General features: G+C 47.1%; 1 protein-coding gene across 5 annotated transcripts; it reads right to left on the reverse strand.

The window, feature by feature from the left end:
* Positions 1 to 3,302: 3,302 nt before the first annotated feature.
* Positions 3,303 to 9,143, reverse strand: GOT1L1 (glutamic-oxaloacetic transaminase 1 like 1). 5 transcript variants are annotated; one of them, XM_054561434.2, is made up of 9 exons: positions 8,904 to 9,143; positions 7,698 to 7,879; positions 6,638 to 6,749; positions 6,276 to 6,385; positions 5,964 to 6,053; positions 5,721 to 5,871; positions 4,717 to 4,882; positions 4,100 to 4,242; positions 3,303 to 3,508 (listed from the first exon to the last, which is right to left on the reverse strand). In XM_054561434.2, the coding sequence occupies exons 1-9, from the start codon at positions 9,016 to 9,018 to the stop codon at positions 3,315 to 3,317; spliced, it is 1,263 nt and encodes a 420-aa protein (XP_054417409.2). In that variant the 5' UTR covers positions 9,019 to 9,143; the 3' UTR covers positions 3,303 to 3,314. The 5 variants fall into 5 exon arrangements, with proteins under 5 accessions (XP_054417409.2, XP_002819047.3, XP_054417410.2 ...); XM_002819001.3 differs by having other exon boundaries at positions 5,964 to 6,056; XM_054561435.2 differs by lacking the exon at positions 5,964 to 6,053.
* Between the last annotated feature and the right edge of the window lie 711 nt (positions 9,144 to 9,854).

The raw sequence follows: 9,854 nt of genomic DNA on the forward strand, positions 1-9,854 counted from the left end.
TTAGCTTGTTTTCACACTGCTAATAAAAATGTACTGAGATTGACTAATTTATAAAGAAAAAAAGGTTTAATGGACTCACAATTCCACGTGGATATAGAGGCTTCACAATCATGGAGGAAGGCAAAAGACACATCTTACATGGTGGCAGACAAGAGACAATGAGAGCCAAGTGAAAGGGGAAATCACTTATAAAACCATCAGATCTAATGAGACTTACTCACTACCACGAGAACAGTATGGGGGAAACCACCCCCATGATTGAGTTATCTCCCACTGGGTCCCTCCCACAACATGTGGGAATTATGGGAGCTACAATTCAAGATGAGATTTGGGTGAGGACACAGCCAAACCATATCACTCTGCTACCTCTCATAAGAATTACAGTCTATGGGAAGGTGACTTTCTTTTCCAGGCAGGAGCCTACTAACCTTGGCAGCCAGGTTTTGGGATCTCAAGCCCAACCCTATGAGGCTGATTACTTGTCTGTACTCCCTGCAGGAGCAATCCTCAGGGGATGCAAGGAAGCTGAAAATGGGCTTGCCTGAATCTTCATGCTAAACCCAGCTCTGAATCTAATTGAACGTGTGTGTTGGAGGTCTCTGGGGCCACCTGCAGGCTCTCACAGGACTCAGCATAGCTGTTACACTTGTGGTTACAGTTTATTACAGTGAAAGGAAACGGGGTGAAATCAGCAAGGGAAAAAGGCACAGGGTGGAGTCCACGAGAAACCAGGCACAAACATCCAGTTGTCTTCACTGAGTGGATTCACACAGAACAGTGCTTAATTCTCTCAGCACCAGTGTGTGACAACACGTGTGAAGTGCTGCCAACCAGGGAAGCCCCCCAAGCCTTGGCGTCCAGAGTTTTTATTGGGGATCAATTACATAGTCATGCAGTACCCATATAACGGACCTTAGCTGCTCAGTCTCCAGCCCCAAGAACTCAAACTAATAGATGCATCCCAAGGTCTTGGGCCACAAAGACACTCTTATTGGGTAGGACACTCAAGGGCCTGGATGCACACCCCAGGAGCCAGTGAGGCCCAGTCCTGAAGACCCTTGGAATATGCAGGGTTTGGGTAACTAAGTCCTCCTGGGCTAACCCTTTACTGAAACACTTATTAGCACTTATTACATTTCACCTTTTATTGTTATCTACATTTTTATCATTGTGGTATTGTGATTTATGATAAGAAATAGGTTTGGTCTCTGTCCAGTTTCTGGCACAGAACTCCTAAAAACCCTTGGAGGCCAGACGCAGTGGCTCACGCATGTAATCCCAGCACTTTGGGATGCGGAGCTGGGTGGATTACTTGAGGTCAGGCCAGAGTTTGAGACCAGCCTGACCAACATGGTGAAACCCCATTTCTAGTAACAACAAAAAAAAAAAAATTAGACAGGCACGATGGTACATGCCTGTAATCCCGGCTACTTGGGAGGCTGAGGCAGGAGAATTGCTTGAACCCAGGAGGCGGAGGTTGCAGTGAGCCAAGATCGTGCCATTGCACTTCAGCCTGGGCAACAAGAATGAAACTCCATCTTAAAAAAAATAAAACAAACCCTTGGAATTTCCAAAGCGTTAAGAAGTATAGAGTGAAAGAAGCACTGTTTATTATTCCTAATGAGTTCCCTTCAACCACAGCTGAGTTTATGTTAACAAGGTCACTGTTCAAAAGCCCATAAGGATGGCTGGCTTGTTGTGGGAGGGGCCGACAATGTGATTAGAAGGTTGGACCTTTTAGCCCACCTCTGGGGAGAGGAGAGGGACTGGGTGGAGGTTGAGTTAATCAACAACGGCCAGTGTTTTAGTCCATCATGCCTATGCAATGAAGCCTTCATAAAATCCCCTAACTAAAGGGTTTGGGAGAGCTTCCAGGTTGGTGAACATATGGAGGAGCTGGGAGGGCGAACCCAGAGAGACCATGGAAGCTCCACGCCCCTTTCCCTGTGCGTGTCTTCCATCTGGCTGTTCCTGAGTTGTATCCTTTTATAACAAACTGATAATCTAGTAAATAAACTATTTTCCTGAGATATGTGAATTGTTCTAGCAAATTATCAAGCCCAAGGAAAGAGTGGTAGGAGCCCCAGTTTATAGCAGATGCACAGGTCACACCGCTGGACATGTGACTGGCATCTGAAGTGGGGTGCAGTCTTGCAGAACTGAGCCATTCACCTCTGGAATTTGATGCTAACTCCAGGTAGATAGTATCAGAATCTATTGAATTGGGCTGGGTATGGTGGTTCATGCCTGTAATCTCAGCATTTTCGGAGGCTGAGGAGGGTGGATCACCTGAGATGAGGAGTCCAAGACCAACCTGGCCAACATGGCGAAACCCCGTCTCTAACAAAAATACAAAAATTAGCTGGGCGGGGTGGCACATACCTGTAGTCCCAGCTACTTGGGAGACTGAGGCAAGAGAATCTCTTGAACCTGGGAGGCAGCGGTTGCAGTGAGCTGAGATTGCACAACTGCACTGCAGCCTGGCGACGGAGACATCGTCTCAAGAAAAGAAAAAAATAAAAAAGAATCTATTGAATTTTAAGACACCCAACTGATGTCCACCAAAGAACTGAATTAATTGTATGGGAAAAACCCTATACAATCTGGTGTCAGAATTGAGAATCACAGTAGAGGAGAGAGAAAAAAGAGTTTTTCCTTTCAACCATATAAATTGTGTCTCCCCAACGAGAGTGGAGGGCACCAACTGTGTCATATATCTGTTGGTATCCTGGGGGTTTGCAGAGTCCCATGTATTAGTAGATGCCTGATAAACATTTATTTTTTCTTATCATGTCAGTGACACTTGCTCAGGTTGTTATTGACCTAGGATATCCTTCCAGCTTCCATTAGTTATTATTCATCCAATCCATTCATCTGTCTATCAATATCCCAATCAAGTCCTACCTCCTCATGAGATACTTCCCCATCTATTCTGGCCCACTTTGACGTATTTCTTTTCTAAATTCCTGGCACATTTTCTGTTTATATATTCTGACTTCTGTCACATTCAGCCTTAAAATGTTACTTGAGTGTTTTATGTGACTAAGGCTTGTCTCCCAACTAGACTGTAAGTGTCTGGAGAAAACAGGCTAGTTTGTACCTGTTTTTTGTACTCCCTTTCACGGCCAGCTCAGGGCCTTAACGTAGTAGGTGCTCAATAAATATGAGATGGCCAATGAAGGTAGATACACCCTTCCCCTCTGGGCCTTTCTCTCTCTCTCTCTTTCTCTGTACTGAGGCCAGACCACTGCTTCATAAATAAGCAAAGAAATGAATTGTAGTAATGAATAATCAGCACAAGATTTTTGCAAAGACTAAAGTTTTATTCCAATCAGGGTTTTTTTTTCCTTTGGAAGACACATCTCTGAGCTCTCTGCGAGGAGGACAGCCTCATTGATGCCCTCAGTGATGTAATTTATGTTGTTGGCATTGATGCAGCTGAAGTTAATCTGACCGTTCTTGGGGATGTAGATGTGCTTCTTCCTGACCAGGTATTCCACCTGCTGGGCTAAAATCATGACAAGGTCTCAGATCCCGAGACTGGCCATCTCGAATTCTCCTCTAGCCCAGGCTGGTTTATTTTCTCATTTTTTATTGATTGATTGATTGATTGAGGTGGAGTTTTGCTCTTGTTGCCCAGGCTGGAGTTCAATGGTGCAATCTTGGCTCACTGCAACCTTCGCCTCCCAGGTTCAAGCGATTCTCCTGCCTTAGCCTCCCAAGTAGCCATGATTACAGGATGCACCACCATGCCCGGCTAATTTTTCTATTTTTTTTTTTTTAGTAGAGACGGGGTTTCACCATGTTGGCCAGGCTGGTCTCTAACTCCTGACCTCAGGTGACCCACCTGCCTCAGCCTCCCAAAGTGTTGGGATTACAGGCATGAGCCACTGCACTGGGCACCCAGGCTAGTTTATGAAGGATAGGGAGTGTCGGTACTTCTGGGGGTCCAGAAGTGTCTTTAAAGCAGCCCATTTTCCAGAAGACAGAATCAAAATCTGGAGTGAAGCTAGGAACTGGTCACCTAGTCAATGAAGTTTAATGCTCAAATACAGGCCAAAGGTCAGAAAGTGGGGACACCAGCACCCTAGACCCTTACAGTTGAGTCCAAGATAGCCATGGGTCCCACTCTGCTCAGTGATGTGACCCCAGGACCCAGGGGTTCCCAGGAGCCGGAGTTTCTCCTTCACTTTTTCCTTGGTAAGCATGATGTTCTCTACAACTTCTTTTAGACTCTGCTTCCTACCAAGGAAGGACAATGAGAAAGGAGGGTGTGAGGTCCCCCTTGCCCTCAAACCTCCCTCATTGCCGGTCCACTCTTCTTACCTTCAAAGGTCTCCAACAGAGTGCCAGAGGCTCTGGGATGATTATGAGTGGGAGGGAGGTTTGATCCCATATTAATTTAAGCAAGCCAGGGAGGCTCCCAGAGTTGCAAGCCCCTGATGCTCTCTATTTTCCCCAAGCAATCTGGAAGAGTTCATATAACTCATTGGCCTGGGTGCAAAACAAATGTCCTATCACTCTGTCCCCTAAGGCAACCCTTGGCATAGTCACCGCCATTGGTACACATCAGGTCCTTAGTAAATGTTGATGAATGAATAGAGTAAAAAGGCCACATGGGCAGGAGAGAAGCACCCTGCTGAATCCTGTAGATCAGCAGGTCTGCAGGCACCCAGGGCCTCTTCCATCCCTTCCTGCTCCAGCCCTCACCCTTACCATTCTCCCAGCAGAGCAGGGTTGCTGAGGATGGAGGTGATGATGCGTGCACCCGTGTTGGGGGGGTTTAGCCACAGGGCCTGGGCTAATCCTTCCAGCTGGGAGAGGACACACAGCAGCTGCTGGTTGTTGACTGCCACCACCACTAGGATCCCCACTCCTTCATCTGCAGTGTTGGGAAGACAGCCTCAGCCTCAGCCCCTTCCTCCACTCCCAAGGCGTTTACCTAGATCTCAACCTCCAACCTTACAGAAGAAAGGGTTGAACAACAAGGCCCTCATTGCAGCCCAGCCAGGGTGATATTCAGGCTCTGGAAAGTTGCCAGAGGCTCTCCTTCCAGCAAAAGTACCCATAAGTCAGAGTCTTAAAGGAGGAAGGAATTTGAAAGATCACTAAGTTCTACTCTCCTGTTTTTTCCTTTCCTTTCCTTTTTTATTTTTATTTTTTTAAAGTGACCATCTCTCTCTGTTGCCCAGGCTAGAGTGCAATGGTGGAATCATAGCTCATTGCAATCTCTACCTCCTAGGCTTAAGCAGTCCTCCTGCCTCAGCCCCCCGGGTAAGTAGGACTACTGGTGTGTACCACCATGCCCGACTAATTTTTTTAATTGTTTGTAGAGACAGGGTCTCGGTGTGTTGCCCAGGCTGGTCTTGAATTCCTGGCCTCAAGTGATCACCTAACCTCGACCTCCCAAAGGAGGGATTAGGAGGTGCCAACTGGGATTACAGGTGTCACCCACCATGCCAGCCCCACCCTCTCATCTTGTAGTTGAGGAAACAGAGGCCTGAGGGGGTGAAATGATCCAAGCCGAGCTGGGTTGGTTTCTGTTACTAGATTTAGTAACAGAACCAAATTCTAGCTCAGTGCTCCCCACTTCTCCTTCTATAGTGCTCTCCCTGGAGTCCTTGGCTCCCTCCCGAGGATGAGATATCAAAAACATCACTGTGCTGTGAGCGCAGCACCACTTCAGCAACAGACCCTCCCTGCTTCTGCCTGTACCATACCATAAATGCCAAAATTCTTGGACAGAGACTGGCTGCAGAAGAACTCAAAGCCTTGAGACACAAAGTATTGTAAGATTCTAGTATCTTCTTCCAAGTCACTGGTGTATAAACCTTGACAGGGAATATCAAAAAATGGGAATATCTGCTTGCTCTGTAGGAAAAAGGAGAACAAAAAAAGAATGAGACGGATGGAGGAGAGAGCAGAGTCAAAGACAGGAAGGTCGGGCAGGAGATTGGGTTTACCTTTATCATGGACATCAACTTTGCCCACCCACTTGGTGTCAACTTGCAGTCGATAATGTTCCCCATCACAAGGACACAGCCATGTGGGATCTGCTGCAGGTACAGACGGCCTCATCAGGTTTCACCCCCACCCAGGAGTGGCGGCCCCAGGGTATTTGGGGATGAAGTGCTCTTCCATGTTAGTTACCATTGAAGGGCTGGGCAAATTCAAACCTGGAAAAGGTCTTGGATGACTTAAGAGGTGTGGGGAGGAGAGGAACATTAGGCTGTAAGTTAGCTCTGGGGAGGAGTTTTTGAGCGGGGCCCCTCTACCTCCACCACATTGAGGAGTATGTCGGGGTCCATGCATAGCTTCTTGGGGTCCCAGATGGAGTATTCATAAACTGTAAAGCCCATGTCCTGGAAGATGAGTCCATGCAGTTCTGTAGGAACAGAGCCCCCCACTAGCTGGTACATGGGAAACAGAGAGACGGAGACAGAGGTACTGGAGTGTGGGGCGGAGAGTCACTGGCTGAAGGTGGGACATTAACAGGAAAAGGACATAAATAGCTTGGCTTGTCTGCCATTTTGCTCGTGACAGAGAATGAGGGATAATAGTGAAGATGGCAAATGGGTTGAGGATTAGGAACAAGGGACAGGGATTTGCTGTTCTCCTCATCTTGGGTAAGACTAACCTTTTTGAGAAGAGATGATGTAAACTATACGAGCATCCTTATGCCAAGCTATGAGAAACTGGACACCAAGCTGGAAGGCACCACTGTCACCAACAGTGTGTACACCCCCTACCTGCCAGCAAGAAATAGACAGAAATAGGCCAGGCATGGTGGCTCACACCTATAATTCCAGCACTTTGGGAGGCTGGGGTTGGTGGATCACTCGAGGTCATGGCCAACATGGTGAAACCCCGTGTCTACTAAAAATACAAAAATTAGCTGGATGCGGTGGTGGGTGCCTGTAATTCCAGCTACTCAAGAGGCTGAGGCAGGAGAATCACTTGAACCCGGGAGGCGGAAGTTGCAGTGAGCAGAGATCAGGCCACTGCACTCGAGTCTGGGTGACAGAGTGAGACTCTGTCTCAAAAAAATAATAAGTAAATAAACATTAAAAAATCAAAAGAAATAGACAGAAATAACACTCTAAAACAGTAATGGAGGCTAGGTGCAGTAGCTCATGCCTGTAATCCCAGCACTTTGGGAGGACGAGGCAGGGAATCCCCTGAGGCCAGGAGCTTGAGACCAGCCTGGCCAACATGGTGAAACCCTGTCTCTACAAAAAATACAAAAATTAGCTAGGCGTGGTGGCACACGCCTGTGATTCCAGCTACTCAGGAGGATGCAGCACCAGAATTGCTTGAACCTGGGAGGCGGAGGTTGCAGTGAGTCGAGATGGCACCACTGCACTCTAGCCTGGGTGACAGAGTGAGACTCTCTCAAAAAATATATATAATAGGTTAAAAAATAAAACAGTAATGGGAATACTAACACCACCTCCAATTCAGATCATTCCTGTCTTGAAAGAGCTTTCAAATCAGCAGTGTGAGCAGGTGGGAATACCACTGGACTGGGATTCCGATCCTGACTCGATGGCTAAGGACTTGTGGACTCTCTGAGCCTCAGGTATCTCTTTTATCAATACCAGGGGGCCCTCCAAGGTCCCTTTCAGGTTTAAGGTTGTGCAGACCCAGATCCCCACTCTCTGTGTCAGAATGAGCCAGGGAAGGGCCCGCCTTCTCACCCTGTTCTCCACAATGGCTTGGCTGTGCTTTCCAAAGAGGAGTGCTAGAGAGGCCTGGATGAATGATTTCAGGCCCATGGTGGGCAAGTACTCATAATTCAGGGAGGGATCCTGTGAAACCTGTAGTCGAGTCTTCTGCACCACGAGAGAAACCCAGGGATGGCCTTCATTTGTCATGCAGACTGTGAGGAAAACCACAGAGGGAGCTCCAGATGCCTGGTTTGGGCCCCCAGGGCTGAGCTCTGCAGACAGCCCACAAACAAGTCTGTCTTGGACTCCATCGGGCTGTGGGAAGGTGCCTGTGAAAATACAACTTTCCCTTTTCTTTTCTCCTTGATGAAAAGAATATGCTGTTAGTGAATGTGTACTATTTTGGTCTTTTTAAAAAAGACAACTGAAACCTATGCCATTTTAAAGGTTAAAAATTATACAAGTCCGGGAGCGGTGGCTCAAGCCTGTAATCCCAGCACTTTGGGAGGCTAAGGTGGGTGGATCACTTGAGTTCAGGAGTTCAAGACCAGCCTGGGCAACATGATGAAACCCTGTCTCTACAAAAAAATACAAAACAGCCAGACATGGTGGCCAGCGCCTGTAGTCCCAGCTACTCAGGAGGCTGAGGCAGGAGGATGGTTTGAGCCCAGGAGGCAAAGGTGGCAGTGACTGAGATCTTGCCACTGCACTTCAGCCTGGGCAACAGAGTGAGGCCCTGTCTCAAAAAAAAAAAAAAAAATATATATATATATATATATATATATATATATATGTGCAAAATGAGAGTTATAGGTAGATGAAGCTAAATAAAGGTAACCCTGACTTTCACAGTGGTGAGCCCCAGTTGCATAGCAGAAGGCTCAATCTGGAGAAACATTCTTGGTTCAAGAACAGGAAGAGAAAGAGAAAGAGAGAGAGAGGAGGTAAGAATCTGAAGAAGTGTGGGATAGCCATGCAGGACCCCAAGCATAGAGTTGTGGAAGAGGACATAGTTCTCACCAAATCCCTAGAAGCCCCCAGAGAATGCCAGAGAGCATGGAATGACCTGGGACCTTATCTGCACTTTTCCCCACTGGGCAATTCTGTTAACAAGAAAAGATCTCTCCACCCACAGAAGCTTGGGCTGCACCCCTCCCCCTGCAGCAGGGAACACTGTCCTCCTAGAGGCAGTTACCATCACTTAAGTCTTATACTTCAGAACTGCTAGGCATCTACCTCTATAGGCTAAGAATATCTTGTTCGGGTAATCATCTTGTTTGTAGGTCTTTAACAAGCTGCCCTCTAGCTTGTGGGCGAGGGGCACATCCATGAACACTGAAAGGGTGGGCATAACTGAGATGAAACTGGAGCCAAGGCTGTGTGTCTCTGCTCCTGTGTTCCGCTTCTGCCCAGAAGTCTTCCTCCAAGGCTGGGCCGGGCAGTCCTGCCTCTTCCTGGAACCTTGGCAGCCCCAATGCAGAGGTGCTGGACAACAGGTTGCCAGAGCAACAGAACCTCATGATCTTTGTGGTGGCGATCCACAGGGGCCACGGGAACATTCCAGGGTACTTGAGGAGAATCCCCTCAGACAGCGGGCAGGGCAGGATAACAATCTCCGGAATTCCCAAGCCCGTGTTTCCCTCACTCAATGCCTTCTCTTCTCTAGCCCCAGGTGGCTCAATCCAAAGTAACAAGCCCACTCCTTAGACGACGGGGCAAGGATAATGGGAGATTACTTAACAGATACAATGTACATTATTGGGGTTATGGATACCCTAAAAGCCCTGACTTCACCACTATGTGATGTATGCATCTAACAAAATTACACTTGTGCTTCACACATTTATACAAATTAAAAAAAAAAAAAAAAGACACAGGGCAAGGCAGGCAGCCAATAAGCCAGGTAGGGCTTCTCCTGCAGAAGCGAAAACCCCAGATCACACACCAATGCAAGTCGAGGCGTTAATTTCCATTTTGCAAAATGCCCCAGATTTCAAAAGGAATAAAAAGCAAACACTGTTTTCTTCCACAGTTGTTTTAATAAAGAATCCTATTATTAGAATATAATTGGCAACTCACTAAGCCAGTCCTATTTCTCTCAGTTATCTAGAGCCAAGACTTCTCCATACATTTGTTAAGTTTCTTTTTCTTTCTTTTTTTGTTTTTTTTTTTTTTTGAGATGGAGTC

This window comes from Pongo abelii, chromosome 7 (assembly GCF_028885655.2).
Source record: "Pongo abelii isolate AG06213 chromosome 7, NHGRI_mPonAbe1-v2.0_pri, whole genome shotgun sequence".
NCBI lineage: Eukaryota > Metazoa > Chordata > Mammalia > Primates > Hominidae > Pongo > Pongo abelii.